Here is a 22,790-nt window from a genome sequence, read left to right as displayed (position 1 = left end):
TGTTTGTAGCAAATATGCTAATTGGCACTTACAAAGCTGCAATGTACACAGATATAGGGGAATGTACAGTATATAAACAGAACCCGCAGTAAAATAATGTATTTCTGTAGGATAAACACATACGTACCAGGTGTACACAGAGCTGTTAGGATTCAAGGAGCATTGCTAAAATTCTGATTCTACATCACCTCACATTATAGTATGTGAACAATTTTATTATATATGTTCGTAGGCATTGCACCTTAAAATTCCTGTGTTATACTTGTTAAAAAAAAGAAAAAAAAAAACCTTCCAAGAGCACAAGAATATAAGACAGCATCCTACCAGAAAGGTAAGACTGTCGCTGAACAATATGGTGGCTAAGCAATTGAACCCATTGCCTTTTAGGGCTGGATTGTTGGGTTTAAAGTCACTTTGAAGCTGAGTTCTTGAAGGAGTCAAGAATGCTCTCACACAAAAAGATTCAAGACTCACTTTAACTATTCATTCCTGTACAAATGAAATAAATAAGAAAGTAATTTGGTTTTCACGTGCTAGGAGAATTGAAGTGAATCTTCTCTTTTTTTCTGTGAACAGTTTCAAATCCTTTAGTAAATCAGCCTAAATGTGCCTGTAGTTTATATGTCTTTCATCTACCTGGATTTCTGCTCATTGTTCCAGTTTTACCTATCTATTTATCTATCTATCTATCTATCTATCTATCTATCTATCTATCTATCTATCTATCTATCTATCTATCTATCTATCTATCTATCTATCTATCTAATCTCATATAAAGGTAGGTAGGTTGATAGACATGATAACTTAGAAATAAAAATGTATAGATATGTCATTGTTTATACAAAGATAGATAGATAGATAAAAGAGAGATAGACAGATACCTACCTTTTTATTATTTATACAAAGATATCTATCTATCTATCTATCTATCTATCTTTTTATATTCTACAGGTTATGGCTGAACATTTCATCATGTTACTAAGTTTGAATGAACAGATTTCGTGTTAATCAATTTCTAGACTTATGATTGTCTCTTTTTAAAATTCTATCTTTGGTAATTCCCATTGACATGAACGCATCACTAGGATATCTACTTATCCCCTGTCTACAAAGGAGATTAATTGAAGAGTGTTAATATTAGTATGAGAAAAGGAAATCCAGGTTTCCCATTAATTGCCCTTTTCCACAGTTACATCAACCTTTTTGACAACTGGTTTATATTTTTACATTGTTAATTATTGCTATCCTTTTTCCAGCATCGTTTTTTTTTTGCTATGTTTTATTTACTTTTGGAAATTAAGCAGCACATTGACTTAGTGATTAGCACATCTGCCTTGCAGCACTGGGGTCCCTGGTTTGAATCCTGGCCTGGTTTAAATCCCAGTCAGCACACTTTCTGCATGGAGTTTGCATGTTCTACTTGTGCTTGTGTAGGTTTTCTCCCAAAGACATGCTGATAAGTTCATTAGCCCCAGTATGTTTATGAGATAAGGACCTTAGATTGTAAGCTCCTTCAGGTCAGGGACTGATGTAACTGTGCTGTGTAAATTGTTGGCACTATAAAAATACCTTTAATATATTAAATAACTTTTCTTATACATGAAAATGCCTCTATGTGCTCTCACACTTCAGTGCTTTATGATGACATAGCTGAGTAACAGCCATAGCCCTCATCCCAAGTGTGCTTACATAGACTTGTATTGCAGAGTAAAAGTGGGGGTGTGTCTTATCAGTTCTCTTAATGAGTACTGATTACTGATCCCTGGATCTAACTTTGGTGGCTATCGGGCTATGCAAAGATTTTTAGACACCCTGCACAACTGCTGTAACAGGAACGTGAAGACTGCAAATCTATTTCTGTAACTTGGGATTTAACTATTTTGCAACACAGGGGGGCAATTATTTCTGAATCCCACAGTAGCAGTAAAACCAGCTTCCTGGATAAAAATATTCCCAAATAACATTATGTGCTTTGCTATTACCACCTTATTCAGCAGAGCATGTCACAGCATAAAAAACTTACTGTAAAAAACACTTAAAGTGTATCTATGTCCAAGAACAAAAATGTGCTTAGACTTTGTGTCTCCATTAAAGTACAAACACAACAAAACAGACATATAGCCTGTTGGGGCTTTTAAGGTATGAAAACAAGGCCTTAAATTAAAACAAATTAAATGTTAATAATAACAATTAAAACATAGTAGCTAAAAAGATCAAGTCAATCAGGCAGTAAATATGGCGTATATAAGCGCCAATATTTAAATATTGATTCCACAATTAGTTAAATGCAGTTTGAGTCCCACAATGTTGTGATGAAATATCACCGAAGTGGTAGCTGGTACATTGCTGTTTCCTCAACGCATTTCACCATATGTGGCTTCTTCAGGAGTATGTTATGACAAGTGTGGACCAGTAGAAACAAGGACATGGACCACTACTCCCTTGGATGTGCTCTGTTTGCATACCTTAAAAGCCCCCACCAGGCTATAAGCCTGTTTTGTCGTGTTTGTACTTTATCATTATGGGGTGTGGCTTCATTGACTTCCTCTGCTGAACATTACCTATTTACATTTATGCCTACATTAGTTTTCTTTTATTCTCTTTTTTTTCACTTAGTGAGCCTGCCAGTAACACACTTCCTGTCCTAGGGTGACAACACTCATTGCTCATTTACTGCTCTGTATCTATAGATTAATAGATTTGTTGCCCAAGGCAGCTTTCGTGATTTGGAGTACATAATAGCTCCCCCTCTCCTCATCTCTATAACATGGGGGAAGAAGTGGTTTCGTGTATCACAGAGGTGAATTGGGCAGGCAAGAAAAAGACAAAACATTGCAGAAATGTACTGAATATGTTTTGTTACCTAATTTTGCACTTACATACACATTAAACTGATGGTAAATCGGTTCAGTGATTTTAATTCATCCATGCATAGCTGATGCCCTCAGTCTTTGGGACAAAATATTTTATTGCCCCATTTGTGTGTTTGTATGAAGTTAGATATGCATATTTATATTATAACTGTATATGTCACAGTCAGATGTAAATGAAAAAATTTTTTTTTTGTTAAATCTTTCAGAATTAATGTCCGAAAAGGCTATGTACACAAACCCTTCAAATCACACATCCTTCACCTTCTTCACTCTAAAGGGGATTTCAGATATTCCAGAGCTTCAGGATCCAATCTTCATTCTTGTTCTGCTTATTTATCTCCTCACTCTTGGTGGTAACATGGCCATTTTGACCTTGGTCTGCTTTGATCGTCATCTTCATACACCAATGTATTTTTTCTTGGCCAACTTGTCTATTTCAGACATGTCCTCCTCGACCATCACACTTCATAAGAGTCTTGTTATCTACACCACAGGGAATAAAATAATTTCTTACTCTGGCTGCTTGGTTCAAATGTATATGTTTGCATCAGTAACAGGACATGAGCTTTTTGTACTGACAGCTATGAGTTATGATCGATACGTGGCCATCTGCAACCCTTTGCGTTACCACACTGTCATGAGCAGTAAAGCCTGCGCTCTTCTGGCCACGTGCTGTTTGGTGTTGGGTTTCGTACTAGTCATTCCACCATCTGTCATAGTATCAAGCTTTACATGCTATAACTCCAACGAAATCAACCATTTCTTCTGTGATATGGTGTCCCTTACAAAGTTAACTTGCAGTGACACTTTAGTTCTGGAACTTCTGACCCTTACCGAAGGCCTAATTGTCTCAACACTCACGCCTTTCCTTCTGACTTTTATCTCATACATATTTATTATATCTACCATAATAAAAATACCATCCAGTACTGGTAGGCGCAAAGCCTTCTACACATGTTCCTCCCATCTCACCGTCGTTGTACTGCTCTACATCATTCTTACTTGCCAGTATATTGTTCCAATAAGTTCTATGGACTCCAAAAAGTTTTTCTCGCTCTTCAACACAGCCGCAGTCCCATTGCTAAATCCGGTCATCTACAGTTTAAAAAATAAAGATGTGAAGTCAGCTCTTCAAAGGTGTCTCAGAAGGTGTAGAATAAATTATGAAAAAACCCACGGTCCAAGAAGGAATGTTTAGCTTTGATGACATAAATTTGCCGAACTGGCACTATATAAATACCTATTTAAAAGTAGAAAAAACATTTAGCCTCATTAAGGAAATTACACTACATAAGAGTGCCTCTGTAGTTCGTAGACAAAGAAGATTAAATCTTTTGTTGTACAACTGCTATTTTTTAAATAAAGATTTAAATCTAATTGGTAATTCAGAATTAAAACAAACATATTAGAAGTTCCAAACTCAAGCGCTTCGTGGACCTATGTCGTCCCCAATCAGCTATCTTCAAAGGTGCAAACACTCAAGTGTCTGATGGCATTATCATTACAATATCACACTTCAGAGGTGGCTGTCTCTTCATAGCAGGAATGGCTTGAACAAAGGCCTTTATGATCAGCATCTATAACTTTAATGAAAGGTACAGATTTTAAAACATTAAAAACAAATTTTAGTGGCAGGGTTTAGACATATTTTAAATAGCTGAAATAGGTGAGAAAGACGATACCACAAAGTGACTGGTTAGTACAGGAATATTTAATAAGGTGTCATTTATTGTATCTAAAGAGTACTAAAATGTCTTTCTACATGAATTTTTAAAATAACATATTTATAAAAATAATTATGGTATAATAAAAAAGTCCAGTTTTGCTAATAATTATGTCAACAAAAAAGTTGATATTTATGCTTTGTCTGACATGTCCTGTGGGATCAATATTTAATGACACTCAAATACTCAATGGAATAATTAAAGACTTACAGATGTGTATATATATATATATATGAGAAGACACATCAATCACTTACTAGCAAGCATGTTTACATTTCTTGGGTGTTTATTAGTTTCAACAACAAAACATGCTTTTTCAAAGCTAATTAAAGGCTAACATTTAAAACTCAATAACCTAACAGTAAGTACATTATTTTTAAACCAGGAATAGCCAAGGATATCCATTCTGTCTTTTACACGGTGCTTGGTTGTTCTCATGGGTCTGTTGAGACAATATTCAGCATTAGAAGATTATACCGTAAAAATTGTCATAACAGCCACAAATTATAAGGAGTCAGCTACTTGATTTAACAGGTAAGTGTGCATCATTTATGCTCAAAACTCTCTGTAAAAAACATAGAATTTAAGTTTTCATTTAAGTAATGGGTTGAATTTACTAAAGGAGTAGAGACTGTTCACTTTGCAAAGTGTACTTTCCCTTAACTTACCAAATAAGCTGAAGCTGTGTTCACTCCGAAGACTCAATCATGTGTGTGCAAGGAAAAAAGAATTCTAACTTGTACTTGATTGGATGGCTTAAGTGAACATAGCTTCATCTTATTAATTAAGCTAAGAGGATAGTTACTTTGCAAAGTTAACAAGCACCTTCCTAAGTGAACAGCCTCTATCTATCCAATCTTTAAAGATTTCTAAACCTGCCTACAGACTAGCAGTTAAGTATATTAGTCACCCCCTCTATCCTGACCATCATTTCACACTGTATACATATACACAAAAATACATGATTGTCTGCACCCCTATCTAAACTATTCAAATGAAAAACTGACTGAGCTGCTGTGCATAAGGTAATCACCACCTCAGAAATCATAAAAAAATATATTGCACTGCGCTAAATTAGGCCAATAAATGTTATAAAAATAAGAATAAATAAAAATGTCCCAATGTGCAAATTATATACAAATACACAAAATTACAACATCATCAATCATAAATTCATAACCTATGATAAATAAAGTGCATAAAGTCCATACAGGTACCAATAATCAATGTGTAAAATATAAAAATTATACCCTTAACTAGCAATGAATAATAACAGGCTCAATTTAAAAACATTGCCTAAAAACAAATAAAGTGCAAATCATTTGCACAATTTTACATAATTTGCACATTGATTATTGACACTATGGATTATATGCACTTTATTCAGTTTTAGGCTATGTATTATTATTATTATTATTCATTACTGGTTAAGGGTATCATTCTTATATCTTGCTCATGATTGTTGGCACCTGTATGGACTTTATGCACTTTATTTATCATAGGTTATGAATTTATGATTGATGATGTTGTAAATTTTTTTATTATTTGCACAGTGCGTCTTTTTTAATTATTCTTATTTTTTTATATTCTTATTCTTATTTTTATAACTTATTTATTGGTCTAATTTAGCAAAGTGCAATATATTTTTTAATATACACATACACTACAACAATGATCTCAGGAGTCAATCACTTGTCTGAACTGATCAGTTTTCTAAACTCTGTCAGGTGCAAAAATATCCAAATGTGGTCTGGCATTTGATCCCATGACCGTAAACTGGTGTGGGAGCCTAGAGTAACTTTTTATTTTGAGGATACATGAGCATTTTAGGGCTCTTTATGTCACCCATAAATGCAGTGTGCCGGGATAGTCAGGATACAGGGGTCGATTGATATAGCATAAGGTCCACAAATATGTTTCTCAGAACCCCACTGGGTATACTAATTAAACAGAAAGCATTAGTAAATGTTGTGATGCATGTTGTTATAATGTCTCATTGGTGAATTGTGATTTAGTAGAGAAAAGGACAAGTGAAATGTAACTCTATAGAAACAAAAAATAAAAAACATTATCCTATACTGTGCCACCCATTTAATGCTTCTCACACTAACATAGTTAATTCTTTTGAATTTGAGAGTATATAAAAAATGAATGCTCACCCTGCTGATAATGCATATTTTGGGATGGAATTTAGGAATGTGTCCTAGGGCCAGTAGTCTTCTAACTGAGGTATTGGGAAAGAGTGACTTGGAAGGTAAAGATGAAAAATACCTGTTCACCATGGGCAAGCTATTCCATCTATACTCATATAATGCAATGGCCCTTCAAAGTGATAAATGCAGAAAGTGCCATGTCTAAAAGTGCTCTGTGCCTCATAACAAACCATATCAAACTTTTATTCACAAGTATATTCTCAATTTTAAAAGTTTCTAAATGTTCAGTATAGGCGGTCCCCTGGTTACGAACAAGATAGGGACAGTAGGTTTGTTCTTAAGTTGAATTTGTGTGTAAGATGGAACAGGTAAGTTTTTTAAGTGCATCACCAGCCAAAAAATGTATTTTTGTTTTGTATAGCTCAGGGAAGGGTTAACCCCCTGTAATGTTTGTTTTGCTGTGTGTGCCCCTGTTCAGAAGGTTTCACCTTTGAAAATTTGGGGTTGTCGTGGAAACAAGGATTGGTGATAAGGCTTCAGTGGAGACACCTTTTTTCAATGATAACTCTTACAGGAGTGGATTTCCCTTCCTAAGGGTAGATTTCCTCTCACTTCCTGTCCTTGAGACAACAGGAAGTGAGAGGAAATCTACCCTTAGGTAGATTAAATCTTTCTACTGAGGATACAGACAGCAGTAAAAACCTTGCAGTGACCTGGAAGAAGAGGTGGGCACCCCTCGTCTGCACGTCTAACAAAAGCCAACTTCCTGTAATGTACGTACAGTACTACAAACCAGACCCAAAAAGGCGGGCAGTCCTCGGCGGCACGAGCATGGTAGTATTACAACTACTGAAATGCTGAGTGGTACACTTTTGCTGCAGTCTGGGACCCCCTGCTGTACAGTAATAGCCTCAGTTTGTAAGTAGGGGTCGTATGTAAGTCGGATGTTTGTAACTCAGGGACTGCCTGTATTCGATTTCATGTATGGATCATCTTCAAATGGAGAGGTTTTAAGGTCCACTCACCAAGGAGCATTTTAGGGCTTCCTGGTAATTTTTATACATCAAGGAGGAAGGAGAAACACAGTTTTAAGTTCTACACTTGTAGGGGTTATTCAGCAGGACACAGAAACACAAATATTATTGATTGGCCAAGAAGTCCATGTAGACCCCATGTGTGTGCAACAAAATGACAACCAATATTAACTTAACATGACTATAACTGCCTGCCAAGCACAAGACAGGGCAGGCAATGTGATTTTAACTCCCAATGCATGCCATTGCATGCCGTTTATAGGCGCGTAAACGTGGGGGTGGGGGAGTTAAACATTTTGGGGGGGTTTTTTCCCCTTTTTTTATATGTGGCTTTTATTTTATTTTATTTTTTTATGTGTTACTTTTCTTTTTTTTTATTTATATATTTTTTTTTGCACTTATTGTTATTGCTATGCTATGCCTCTTTATGTTAATCTATACCCAATTGCAAAAATCAAATATGGAATTAAAATGGTAAAACCTTGAGATTGCTTCAAATTTATCTAAGGTGGAAAGGTGCAGTCCAGCAATATGTGTACAAATCCATATGGATCTGCTCATTGCCATTAATCTGAATCGCGCGCGAGCAGAAAAAAATTGCCGTCTGGAGACGGCAACCCGCAGATGCTGCAGTGCCGTCCGTCCGTTTTTTTACTACGGGCGGACGGCAAGAGGTTAATGTAAGTGCAATACAAGATATTGGTGTGTATTGTTTAACCTAATTATGCATATGACTTATTTGTTCCAGATCAAAAAACAAAGAAATGTATTCAAGCCCATTAAATGGCACTATGGTAACATTATTCTATATTAAAGGGATCACAGATGTGTCAGAACTCCAGGTTTTTATCTTCGTCCCCGTAATGCTTATTTATCTCATCACCCTTGGTGGCAACATGACCATTATTTTGCTCATATGCTTGGATCGTCACCTTCACACTCCCATGTACTTCTTCCTAGCCAACCTGTCCATCGTGGACGTGTCTTCTTCCACCATCACTTTGCATAAAGTCCTAGTCATCTTCATAACTGGAGATCACATGGTTTCATACCCAGCATGCATAACTCAGATGTACATTTTTGCATCCTTAATTGGACATGAGCTTTTAATTTTGTCTGCAATGAGTTATGATCGATATGTTGCCGTCTGTAACCCATTACGTTATCACATGATCATGAACAGTAGAGTTTGCTCTTTACTTGCTGTCAGCTGCTACTTGATGGGCTTCGTACAAGTTCTTCCTGCTGTTGTGATCTTCTCAGGCTTCTCATGCTACACCTCTAATGAGATCAATCACTTCTTCTGTGACATGATACCTTTGATAAAAATTATCTGCAATGACACTTCAGTCTTGGATATTGTGTTTCTAATACAAGGAATCTTTGTTATAACACTACTCCCTTTCCTTTTTACCTTTATCTCATATATTTTTATCATATGTGCTATAATGAGGATCCGATCCAACACCGGAAAGAGAAAAGCCTTCTTTACATGCTCCTCACACCTAACAGTGGTCATTCTCCTCTATACCACACTTGTTTCTCAGTACTTGACACCGACATCACTGGGAACATTGAATGCAAAGAAGATGTTCTCTCTGTTCAATACAGCAGCAGTTCCCATGTTAAATCCTTTAATTTATAGCTTAAAAAATAAAGATGTTAAGTCAGCGGTGAAGCGTAGGCTGGAATCCTGCAAAATCATAGGCCAAAGATAATTATGATTACACTTTATTGTGCATAGGTCTCCTGTTTCAATGATGTATTCTTTAAAAAGGTCTAGGCAGCTTGGCTTCCTTACCAATCAGAAAACCAGTAGGCGAGTCATGATGTGCCGCCCGGCTTCCTGATTGGTTAGGAAGCCTACCTAGCAAAGCCGGGCAGCATGTCATGACCCACTTCCTGGCTTCCTGATGGGCTAAGGAAGACGGCTTCACTCGTTCCTAGTCAGCCTGGTTTTCTGACTAATCAGGAAGCCAAGAGGCAGGTCATTACATGCCACCCAGCTTCCTGATTTGTTATGAAGCCAGGCTGCCTAGCAACAAGTTAAGCCAGCTTCCTAGCCAATCAGGAAGCTGGGAGGCGAGTCATAACCCACCACCCTGTTTCCTGATTGGAAAGGAAGCTGGCTCCATGTTCCCTCGGCACTGCCTGTCAGAGGGAGATCTTTTGCTTACATCACTCCTGAGACTACTCTTCTGGATTCTCAGTGAACCCCGCAGCTGGGCAGCCAATAGGAAGTGTCAACGTTATGAAGGCAGTAATGTGGACACCCAAAGAGAGACTCCTCTACACAGAAGAAGAGAGAAGACTATGGACCAGAATGTCACATTGCCATGGATTTAGGACTTTTTATTTTTAATGGCAGCGGTTATTTAGAGGGGGAAGAGGGAGTGTGGGGCAAAAGGGAGCCTGCAGAGTAACTATCAATGTTAATGACATCCAACACTGGATCTTCAGTGTAAGTTCATTCATTTGCACACTTACTATGATTTAAAGTGTATCTAAAAAAAAAAGAGAACCGAATGTAATATCCTGCAGGTTATCAGTCCTTAAGTGAGGTGGCTCTATCTGTTTTCATTTTTATGCTATTTTTCCTTACTTTCAGTTGTTGATACTGTCAATAACACACTATCTGTTCTATGGAATTTGTCATCAGCGATACACGATGAGGAATCTACAGTCACTGTGCATTGAGTTCATCAATATCTGCATTTACTTCACAGTCTCATGCTATTATAACTAACTGTGGAATGTACTCTGTTTGGATGTACACCAGCATAAGTAATATGGTTTTAATTTGGACTTTTTAACATACTGTTATTGTTGGTAATAAAGTATTATACATTTTAATTGTTGTTTGATGGCCTGGTGATGTCCCGTAAAAAAAGCCCAATGTAGCCTGATGCTGGAAGATGCTTTATACAGCAGTGAGATCTCAGGCACTGCTGCCTCTGCCTGCTGGTCTCAGGAATGATATTTGGTGATGTCACTACTGTGCTGATAACTGTTCTCCTTTCTGGAGGCTCTGACATGGGGAAGAAAAACCCTGCCTCTACCAAGATGGCCACCTTCACACAGTGACAGAACAGAGGCATGGTAAGTTAGTAATGGGGAAAGATCAGCTGCAGAGTGACCACAGGCAATGCTGGTGACTAGTCATTTGCCTTTTGCCTGCCTTTTTTTGGCTTCAATAATTCAGTTCTTATTTAATTAATAGAGAACAGTCACGTTATAGGTGATTCAAATACATGGCCTTGCTCAATAAATAAGGAGAAAGTTATTTGCAAACTCCAGAAAATTATGACAACCATTCCAAATTCATGTTACTCAAATCATATTAGTACAAGATGAATTCCAATTGGTTTGCTAGGTGCGGTCCAGTTCTTGCCTAGCACAATGCCCCTTGCAGTATATTGAGTAAGCCCAGCTGTGGCTGCTAGCTATTAGTCTGGGGTTGATACACATAACATTTTTTTTTTTACATTTAAATCAGGTTTTCATGTTCCCTCTATTTCCCCCCAATTTCAGTTATCTATTAACTAATGCTGAACTGCAGGAAAAACAGCTACATACATAAATCAAACACATATATGGCAGCAGTTTCACCCTGAAGGTTCTGTGTTTTTGTTCATTCATTCACAAGAAATACACAGCTCTATCACATAGCGCAGCCTTATCTAGGTAGGCAGGAGACGTGATTCTCTGCATTAAGGTTCTCAGCGCTATCACCGCCGCCGGTCCCCGAAGTGATCCTCCCATTCCCCGAACTTCCTGGTTACGAGGGGAGGAGCATGAGGCAGAAGAGCCATAGGCTCCTTCTGCCTTCAATCACCCTTTTGGAGTGAGGGGCATGGCCTGCCGCAGGGCTGTGTGTGTCGCACACAGCCACAGCAGGAACACGCAAGCACAGGTGCCTCCATTGCAGTCGCTTAGCTGCTGACAGCATCCGTGCAGGAGGTGGGGGAGATGAGTGCTGTGGGGACCCACTAGAAAACGAGTGATAGAAGTTTTTCCAAGAAAAAGAACAGATGATTTACTGTATAAGAAGGTGGGCCTCCTAGATGGAAAAATAACTGAAGCTTTAACCGCCTATGTAATACATATACAGCACACACGTCCACTACACTGCAGCAATAGAGTTACAAGATGAATAGGTTAAATGATCCCAGAGGCAGATGCATGATCGGATTTGTGAAAGCTGTGTGAAAGCAAATACAAATGTTTTATTGTTCTAAAACAGTCTTAAATTAAAGTTCTTCATAATCATAAAAAATTTGGCCTAAAATCATTAGTCTGTATTGTTTTTTTAATTGCTCGTTTTGGTGTAGGGTCTAAAAAAAAAAAGATAAAACTAACCTCGGTCCTGTGGCGTTGACCGCTCGCCTCTCTCCCACACCACTCTGACTGTGGAATGGTGTCCTTAAGTCCAATGAAAGTGAAAGGATGTAATGACATCACATGTCCTTAGACTGCTGAAGCCTGGGGGGAGAAATGGCTCCAGCGACCGGACTAGCAGAAGGCAGGGCCAAGAATGGGAGTATGGCTTTTATATTTTAGACCCTAGACCAGGGGTAGGCAACCTTGGCTCTCCAGCTGTGCTAAAACTACAAATCCCATAAGGCATTGCAAGCCACAGGTGTGACTCCCTGAGGTAGAAGCATGATTGGATTTGTAGTTTCAGCACAGCTGGAGAGCCAAGGTTGCCTACCCCTGCCCTAGACCAATACAAGCACTTAACCCTTGCAGTGCGGCAGTAGCCCCACTTCTTTAAGACCCCATTCAAACCTGCGCGTGGCAGCAACATGCGTCACGGTTGTGCATTACACGCCACCTGGCTTCCTGAATGGGACTTCCGTTACTCTGTAATTGGTATTGGCAAGTACGGAAAAAAAATTATCGGTACCCGGTACCAAAATACTGGTATCGGTGCATCCCTAGTATTTTGCATTACGCGTTCTGGAGCGGAGCAAAACTGCGGGTCTTGCTGGTCACATTTGGGGTGCCGATCTGACATTTAATTGCACTTAAAAAGTATCATCAATCTCTACAGACACCTGAATATTCAAAGGATTAATTATACAGCCAGCTCTCTCTCTATATATGTTTTGCATCTCAGACCCAAAGCAATGTCACTGTCAAGGTAATATTACTTTTATGCAAAACTAAATATAGATGGCCCCATGTAACTACAAGATCCATATTAACAAATGGTTTATGGGTGCAGAATTCACAATAAACCTGGGCCTTTATGCAGAGAAATATACAGAGCGGCTATAATACTGGGCTGTGGGGGCTTTCATGGGGCTGTGTACTGTATATAGATTTCAGGATTAACTAATTATACTTAGTACTAGGGAGCATTATAAAAGAAAGACACAAGGAGTCAGCCACTGGATTGAGCAGGTAAGTGAATCAGATATTTGTACATTGTGAGTCTGAATTATAAAATATTTATATATTACTACTACTATATTTATATATATACACAGTATATATACACTATATTGCCAAAAGTATTGGAACGCCTGCCTTTACATGCACATGAACTTTACTGGCATCCCAGTCTTAGTCCGTAGGGTTCAATATTGAGTTGGCCCACCCAGCGGTGTCACTGAAGGTGTGTGCTGGGGGTGCGGACTGCGGACACCCGGTGTTCTCCAGAGAACTGGTAAGCATCACAATACAGTACATGTAATATTTTTTTAGCGTTGGACAGATTAAAGGTGAGCTCAGAATCAGATTTGCATACTTTCTGTTATTTTAGTTGAGAGACTTGAGGAGAGCACTAACTGATGTACTGTTTTATTAAAGGAGAACTATGAGATGAGTGATTCCCACTCACCTCATAGTTCTAGCCGACCTGTGACAATGAGACTGTCACAGGTCGGCTCAGTAGATCGGGAGGTGAGCGAACACATACCGGGTTCCCTCACCTCTCGATCCTGTCACTCTGCAGTGACAGGGGGAGGGCTGGATTCCCCTCTCCCCCCTCCGATCTGCCAGCGCTGACTGGCGGAACGGACGGGGAGGGGGCAGGTACAGCTGGCTCTGCCTCTAGATAGGCAGAGCCAGCTGTCACTCACGCAGCTGGGCGGATCCCGTCGCGGTATACTGAGCTTAGGCTAAAGGGAGAATGCTAGTTTGTGTCCTCCCGTTACCCTAAGGAGAACTATGGGGAAAAACACTGACTCCATAGTTCTCCTTTAATTCCTACTATTGGTTAGCACTTTTGCCTTGGTTTTGGATACTATCTGGATGGAGTTTGTACTGTGTAGGCATCCTGCAGGTGTTCTGACTTTTTCCCTCCTTTCAATCACCTAATGGTAGGTCAATTGGCATCCTCCTAAATATCCTCTCATGTATGATAGTGTGTGAGGTGCATTAGTTTGTGATAGTCTTCAAGAGACAAGGTCTGATATGATTGGTTCTTTGTACTCAGTAATGCGATGCATAATATATTGGCGCTATGTAGATATTGGGAATACATGTGTTTTGATATTTAACAATAAGGGCTTGTTCACACCAAAAGCGGTGCGTTCCAGGGCGATAGAGCAAGCCCTTTTGCGTTTGCAGTTGAACAGAACGCAGGCAAAGTTTTGCCACGCGTCCGATCGCACTGCTGGTGGGGGGGTGGAAGTGGTGCCATTGAAGTCAATGAACCGCCACGCCCCCTCCCGCTCCAGAACGCAGGGGGAAGTTTTGTGAGCGATCGTGGTGAGTTCCAGCAGCTAGAGCTCTGGAACGCATTGCATTCGGTGTGAAAAAGGCCTTAACATGCGGGCTTCTTTAGTAAGGCAATGTGCAGTATTAAGTTTAGTATAATCATATAGAGTAGGGATGCACAGATACTTTTCGAGTACCAGTGCAGATACTTGGCATTTTCATGAGAACTACAAGGGTTGCAGTGGTTGCAGCTGGGACCTGGCTCTGGCTCTCCACCACTGTCCTGAAATCATTAGTCTGTATTGTTTTAGAAAAACTGTCACATGACAATAAACAAAAATGTATCAGTACTCGTACTTGTAAGTACTCGGCAAGTACCAGTACTCGTACTCGCAAAACTGGTATCGGTGCATCCCTTTATTTATATTTATAAAAACAAAATTGTACATTAAAACAGAGATGTACAAATCCCAGGAGCTCCGTGTGCTCCTTACAAATGACAGCGGCCTCCTAATTTTTGAATTTTTCTCTAGTCTAGTCTTCGAGCTCAAAAGTATCGGTACATGTACTCGTACTTGTATCGAGTACTGTACTTGGTATCTGTGCAACCCTAATATAGAGCAAAGTCCAGCCATATGTTTATTTATTTTTTCCTTTTGGATAGAGAGGGAAAGTTTTTACTGCTATCCAGGGCTCCAATCGAGAGATTTCTCCTAACTTCCTATCATGAGGACAACAGTTTTATCATACAGGTAGTGAAGGAAACTGCTTCACAGACAGAAAAAAAAAAATAAATAAAAAAAAATATATATAGTGCAATATAAATGGGTAAGCCGTATTAGTCCAGTAGACAAGATGTCAAAAAAGACAAAAACGCAGTATTGCAGTGTGCAATGATACCTTTCTTATTGGACTAACAAAACGAAGCTTTCGAGAGTGAACCTCTCTTCTTCAGGTCAGAAGCAATACTCAATGCGTGGTATATATATATATACTGTATATTTTTAGTACAGTTGGGGAGGCTAAAACCCTTGTCAGATTTGATTTGTCTGTGTACCTGTTGCAGATTATCCCTCACTTCCTGTCTGGTGAAATGTCAGCAGAACAGGAAGTAAGGAGAAATCTCTCAAATTGGGTCCCCGATAGCAGTAAAACCTGACAGGGGTTCTAATCACTCCATCTAAAACAAAAAACGAAATTTTGTATGGAATTACAGACACTTGCTATTGGTTTCTGTACTGTGCAAATCATCTTTGCCTGTAGCACTGTTATAAAGCTCATCCCTGCATGTTTCCATCTTGACGCTACCCATATTTCCTGTACTCCACCATGTGCCGAACCTGCTCCTTCCACTTGCACTTGCACCAGATTTGCATTGTTTTTTTCTGCAACCATAGCAAAGCTTTATTTATTCCCAAACTCCAAACAAAGTTGGGAGCATGAAATTGTCCAAAATGTCTTGGTATGCTGATGCCTTAAGAGTTTCTTCACTGGAACTAAGGGGCCAAGCCCAACCCCTGAAAAACAACCCCACACCATAATCCCCCCTCCACCAAACTTTACACTTGGCACAATGCAGTCAGGCAAGTACCGTTCTCCTGGCAACGGCCAAACCCAGACATGTCCATCGGATTGCCAGACAGAGAAGCGTGATTCGTCACTCCAGAGAACACGTCTCCACTTCTCTAGAGTCCAGTGGCGGCGTGCTTTACACCACTGCATCCGACGCTTTGCATTGCACTTGGTGATGTAAGGCTTGGATGCAGCTGCTCGGCCATGGAAACCCATTCCATGAAGCTCTCTACGCACTGTTGTTGTGCCAATCTGATGGCCACATGAAGTTTGGAGGTCTGTAGCTATTGACTCTGCAGACAGTTGGCGACTTCTGCGCACTGTGTGCTTCAGACCCCGCTCTGTCATTTTAAGTGGCCTACCCCGCTCTGTCATTTTAAGTGGCCTACCTATTGCCAAAGGCATTGGGACACCCCTTCAAATCATTGGATTCAGGTGTTCTGTATATATATATTAGGGATGTCCCGATATCAATACTAGTATCGTTATCGGGGCTGATACAGGGCATTCTCACACTTGTGGGGACCTGAGGCAGCCTGCCAGGGACCTGGCTGGGGTTGTCTTTGACAGTGCCTGCCCGGTCCCACATCTCCTCCTCCTCCTTCTCGGTGCAAACACAGCCAAGGACAGCCCCACACTACACATACAGCCATGGAGCCGGCACAAGACCGGTACCCACCCTGTTCAGCTCACCACCCACCCTTTCAGCCCAGCACCTGCCCGCAGAAACCTGGAGAGGCCCACATGCAGCCCTGGTGACATCTGTATGCAGCCTGGTGAGATCTGTATGCAGCCTGATGACATCTGTATGCAACCCGGTGAGATGTGGACGCAGCCTGGTGAGATGTGGACGCAGCCTGGTGAGATGTGGACGCAGCCTGGTGGGATCTGGACTCAGACTGGTGAGATCTGGATGCAGCCTGGTGACATTCTGGAGGCAGCCTAGTGCCATCTGGATGCAGCTTAGTGACATCTGGATGCAGCCTGGTGACATCTGAGCTGAACCACTTTACTTGCAATGACACCTCATTTTTGGAGATGATGATACTTATCCAAGGACTTTTCATTGTAACATTAATCCCTTTTACTCTCACCTTCATCTCTTACATTTTCATAATTTCTACAATACTAAAGATCCGTTCCAGCACTGGCAAACAGAAGGCATTCTATACATGCTCCTCTCACTTAACAGTGGTAATTCTTCTCTATGTCATGCTTGTCTCTCAGTACTTGACACCAACAACCCACGGGTCACTAAATGCAAAGAAGATGTTCTCTCTGTTTAACACTGCTGCTGTTCCCATGCTAAATCCTTTGATTTATAGCTTAAAAAACAAAGATGTGAAATCAGCTGTGAGGCGAAGGCTGGCATTCTATAAAACCACAAAATAAGGACGGAATATTATAAAATATGCCATTATATGTATGGTGCCAATGAAAAACATAGAATGCTTTGTCCTTGCAGGGCAAAGCAAAATGGTTGCTTACATTTCCTGCTCCCCAGCAGAACATAATGACCTTTCTTTCATTCCCCTGCCACTCCATTCAGTTGCTGGAAACAAAGAAAATACCTGATATTGGTGTGTATGTGGAAGCATGTGACTTACAGTCCCTCCTCTCTTGTGACAGCACTTGTGCTTGGTGATTGGCCAAATGCTGTTACTTGGAGTCTATTGGCTTGTTCACACCAAGCGCGGAGCAGATCCGGACCAGAGCAGGTGCAGACCGGATCAAAACTGCGTCCAATGTATTCCTATGGTATTTTGACCTCCAGTTCACATCGCAGTGTGCGGATCCAGACCAGATCCAGAGCAGGTGAAAAAACTGCGGCAAGCCCTATTTTACCTGCTCTGGATCTGGTCTGGAACGCATCAAAAACGCATCTAAAACGCAAAAACGCATCAAAAACGCATGCAAGTGCCTGAAAGTCCATGTTAAACTTAAAAATATATAATTTTTTTTTACCAAAACCGGCCCTAAACGCATCAAAAACGCATCCATAACGTGTCTAAAACGCGGCATAACCCACTACACTGCGTGTGCAGAAACCTGACCGGATCTGGTCTGCATTTGGTGTGAACAAGGCCTAAGAGAGTCCTGTGTAAGCTCCAACTGCAGTAATGTGGGGCTTATACAGGACTTCCCTTTATTACTTCCAAAAGCTGAATGTAGGGTAGAGAGAGTAAAAAGAAAATAGGTATAATCTGGGGAGAGGGTGACAATAAAAATTCCCTGCATGGTGCAAAGCTTGACTTTAAGGCAATAAATAATATAGAAATACACACAGCACTCATCTCTACTTATACCACCCTTTTTTAATACTGTTATGGACATAATAAAGCAGCTACAATTTTTGTAACTTGTGCTACCAACTTGTTTTTTATCCATATTTTAATTTCATTGCCATCTATAATAATAATAATAATAATGATCTTTTTTCCTGTTACATGTATCCAAGCAAAATAAAAAATATTTTCCTAAAGTTTGTAATAGAAGTAATTTTATTTGCAGAATAATTTAAATAAAGTTTAAATCAAATGCAATGACTGTGCATTTTAATTTCACTTAATTTTAAATTGGGGCTGTGCATGTTAAATAATGCTGAAGATAAATAAACATATCAATATTTTTTCATGTTCTAAAAACCTTATTTCTATAATTACTTTCTAAGCAAAGATGCCTTGTTGCCAGCCATATTAGCCCAACCCTTATGTAGGTTTAACTTGCTGCCTAGTAATAGCACACAGTTATTTCTTACTATTGTAAGGATGTGTTCTCTAGATATCTTGCTTTACTGTTTTTTGTTGTTTTGCAAGTCCTCTCTTTAATTTTAGTTGTGCTCTAGAGTTTTCCCCTGTTTCATTATCTGCAAGCTTCTGTGATGCATTCCAGCCTTTCCCAACCAAGGTGCTGTGGCATCCAGGTATGCCTTCTTTCTTCCTCAGGGGTGCCTCAATATTTTCACACAAAGTCATGCTTCTGATGTGAAGAAAGCTCCTAACGTGAAAGAGGGGGACACTGATGCAAAGGGGGGCTTTAGACATGAAAGGGGGGCTGTGATGTTAAGGCGAACCTGATGTGAAGAGGGGAATCCCACTTTTTTGTATTTTTTTGCTTGGGGGTCCCCCATCCATACTAGACCCATATCTAGTATAAGGGTTTAGTATTCATTTTGGAGTGACTAAATTCTGTTTTTTACATGGTTTTAACATTTTAGTAAGGGGAGCCTTGAGAACTTGCATACTTTTAAAGGGTGCCATGACTGAAATAAGGATGAGAAAGGCTGGTGTATCCAGTATGCTCTGCTAAGAGGCTGACAATGCATATTTAGTAGCTGCCAAATCACTGAGAAGTATGATCCCAGTGGCCTTAGAAGGACTAGACTGCCTTTTTTGCCAAGGACCCGTGGCCATATAAGGTCAATTATGTCACTAGCATTCCTCCCCTTTGTTTACATGCAGCTGCAGAGGTGGGAAATGCCCCAGGTGCAGCTGATTGGGCTGGCGCTGTCGGCTTCCTTTTGGGTTCGGACAAGCTTTGCTTCAGTCCAAACCCAAGCTCATCCCAACTGCTAATGAATGAAAAACATTCAGTCTTTCAGATGCATGTTATTAAAAATTCACAAGGGAACAGTTAAGAGATAAAAATCAATAATTACAACCTTTTACAAAACATTGGTTCAACCACATCCTGAATATGCAGTTCAATTTTGGTCACCGATCCATAGGAAGGAAATCCTTGCACTAGAGGAACCTCAGTTATGATTAACGATATAATAATGATTACACTTAATCACTCTGGAGAAGAGGCACTTATGAACAGGGGACATTTATTTATTATAGGCATATAACACCAACAATTTATGCAGCGCTTTACATAGTTGCACATTCACATCAGTCCCTACCCTCAAGAAGCTTACAATCTAAGGTTCCTATGTTACATTAAGGGTCAATTAACCTTCCTGCATGTATTTGGAGTGTGGAAAGAAACCAGAGTAAGGAAACCCATACAAACACAGAGAGAACACGCTATCCTCTTGCAGAAGGTACCCTGACCAGTATTTGAACTGGGGAACTGAAGAAACTATTGTAGAAAGTAGGGATGCTCGATACCACTTTTTTAAGACCGCGTACGAGTAACGACTGTCGCCGCTGCTCGGTTTTAATACGAATTATCTCATTAGATCACTCGTATTAAACGAGCAGTGGCTCCTACTACTCGCCCGGCGCCCGAAACTGCATGTCTCGGGCGTCGGGATTCGCTCCATAAGATGCAGGCACTTTTTTTTATAAAAAAAAAAAGCATGACATACAATTATAAATCTTCAGGTATGCAGATCTGTTTGTATAATGTGCTCTCATTCCTATATGCTAATCAGCTGACACCAAAGGATAATACGTTTCATATAACATGAAAATACACGTATTAATCTCCAGTGGGAAAAACAAGGAAGTTACATAGTAGCACCTTCTTAAAAAATCAGTTTCTTTCGCACATGGTTTCAGCTGATTAGCATATATGAATGAGAGCACATTATACAAACACCTGCAGGAGTCTTCTAGTAGGTCCTGGCCAATGAATAACAACTGGGCGGAGCTGGCTGTGACGCCAAGGCCGTCTCCGCCCATTTGTTATTGTTTCATGACAGATCAGCATCCCTAGGTCATTTTGGGACACTGATCTGACATTACAACTGGGCGGAGCGAGTCGTGAGATCACGGCTGGCTCCACCCAGCTGTCATTTGCGTGGAGATTGGTTGGCTTCACGCTTTCACGCTTTCTCCATGCTTCAGCTGTCACTTTCGCTCAGTTGAGCTGAAGCCTTATGCCTTAGGACTCGGCTGCCTTCGGCTGCTGTATGGGCTACTGTAAATAGACCCGTACAGCAGCCCTTCGGTTCGACTGAACCCAAGGGAAGAGGCGGCCGAAGAGAGCCGAAGGATGAGCCGAAGCTACGGCTGTATCCTTCAGCTCAATAGTGAATAACCCCCTTAGTGTCTGTTCATGAGCAAAAAAGCTGGCTGTCTAAAGTGAAATGCCTCCCGCTAATGGCTAATTTGCAAATCTTTATTTTCTATATAATTCAAGAAATATTGTAAAGTAAATGTACACAAAAGTCAACAAAAGGAATAATGTAAACATTACATTAATACCAAAATATATTCTCCCTAAAAATACACCACACTTTATCTTGATCTTATCAGGTGACTGCTGTTCTCTGTTTAAAGAATTGATTGAAGAATCACTGTTTGGTTTATTCGAAATAGCAGTACAAAGAGCAGTAACCAACAGCAATCAAACATTTTCAATGCACTGTTTTCTCTTTATATCCCATCAGCAATATCTGCTGGAACATCTGGAAAGTGACAAAAAGGACTCAAGTCCGTGGAAGGCAGGATATAAATTTACAGTTCAGGTGTGAGAATGCATGGTTGGGTGCTGCCCCTGGTGACCTACTGTTCTAGGTCATAGCTTGTATGATCTACTCTGAGATTAGGCCCTGCTGGTCTTTGCATTGCTTTAATGCAGAAGCTTGTGTAACAGCTGTAATGCAGAGTTGAGTTAGGTAATTTGCACTTCTTGATGTGTCTGTAAAGTACTTTGCTTGTATTACAAGGCGGTATCAAAATAAGGACTGGGGACCTGTGGGAGTGGGGGTGAGAACAAACAAACTAACCCTTTCATAGCGGGGATGGGTTGTTGTATCACAAAATGTTTGCCATAGTGTCCCACAGATTGGTGGGTATAGTAAAAGGTGAGTGCTCCTACAGGACATAGTCTATTATGACCCACCTGTTTACATCCCCCAGTATTATCATACTTTGCAGCTCCACATATTAGCTCACATGACAGCTGCAAAGGTAATTGCAGTGTGAAGACTTTACAGGCAGCTATATACTGCAGGTCCCATTTTAATCAATATCTGAACGAAGTATCTCCACTTTGGGCCACCACTCTAAAATATCCTATTAATGCAGGCCCAGGGGCAAATGCCCACAGTCCTCTCCTCCCCTGGTGAAATGTTTATAATAATAATTGTTATTATACTGCTGATGCATATACCTTTGCAATATTTGTGCTTACTTTGTATCTAGGAAAACAAAACATTAAGACTAGAAATTTCTCCACCAAGGCAAAGTTGGGATTAACACATTTTTATTCATAATTGGGTATTATTTGATTACATGAGAAAACAAGATACATACTGTAACAATATAAAGTTACTGTTTTGTTGATTAAATAAACATTATATGTGATGATGGTATACTAAAATTAGGTAATAATAAAATAGATCCCTGTGTCAAGTTATTGAGATGCAAACATCTAAAAACAGCTGCTAAATAGTACTTCAGCTACTTAAACAATCATAAAAAATCAATCATAAAATCATAAGCTTACATTTCCTTTTTCATACGGAAGTTTAAAGTGTAACTCAATTAGAAAAAAAAGTATACATTTTACTACTTTTCTCCTGCCCACTGATATGTATGTGAGTTTCCCCACGAGTTTTCTGTTAAGTTCTTTACAAAAAAAGTCTGCTGTTGCACTTTTGTAATGGGGGGACTATGCCTGCCATACATGGTCTCCCTTTAGGGCCAGCGAAGCCAACCTTCTAGGCACAGTTTCGTATGGGACTACAATAGTACATGCCGATGCAGCAAATACTGGAATGTAAGACCTTCTTAAAAGTGCATTCACATCAAAATCTGAAGGAAATCACAAGTCAACAGAGGGTCAGTTGACTTGCAACTGTACCTTTCATTTTTC

General features: G+C 39.9%; 2 protein-coding genes across 2 annotated transcripts; both read left to right on the top strand.

Moving 5' to 3' along the window:
- The first annotated feature begins 3,084 nt into the window (after positions 1–3,084).
- On the top strand, positions 3,085–4,071 carry LOC108794495 (olfactory receptor 6C74-like). Its single transcript, XM_018565540.1, has one exon. It carries the CDS (start codon positions 3,085–3,087, stop codon positions 4,069–4,071), a length of 987 nt encoding a protein of 328 aa, XP_018421042.1.
- Positions 4,072–8,575: 4,504 nt separating this feature from the next.
- Positions 8,576–9,502, top strand: LOC108794494 (olfactory receptor 5V1-like). The gene has a single exon (XM_018565539.1). The coding sequence runs from the start codon at positions 8,576–8,578 to the stop codon at positions 9,500–9,502; it is 927 nt and encodes a 308-aa protein (XP_018421041.1).
- The last annotated feature ends 13,288 nt before the right edge of the window (positions 9,503–22,790 follow it).

The sequence above is a fragment of the Nanorana parkeri genome, unplaced genomic scaffold, assembly GCF_000935625.1.
Source record: "Nanorana parkeri isolate BGI_ZX_2015 unplaced genomic scaffold, ASM93562v1 scaffold857, whole genome shotgun sequence".
NCBI classification, from domain to species: Eukaryota; Metazoa; Chordata; class Amphibia; order Anura; family Dicroglossidae; genus Nanorana; species Nanorana parkeri.
The sequence above is the reverse complement of the archived record's forward strand: the minus strand, read 5'-3'. Positions and strand labels throughout refer to the sequence as shown.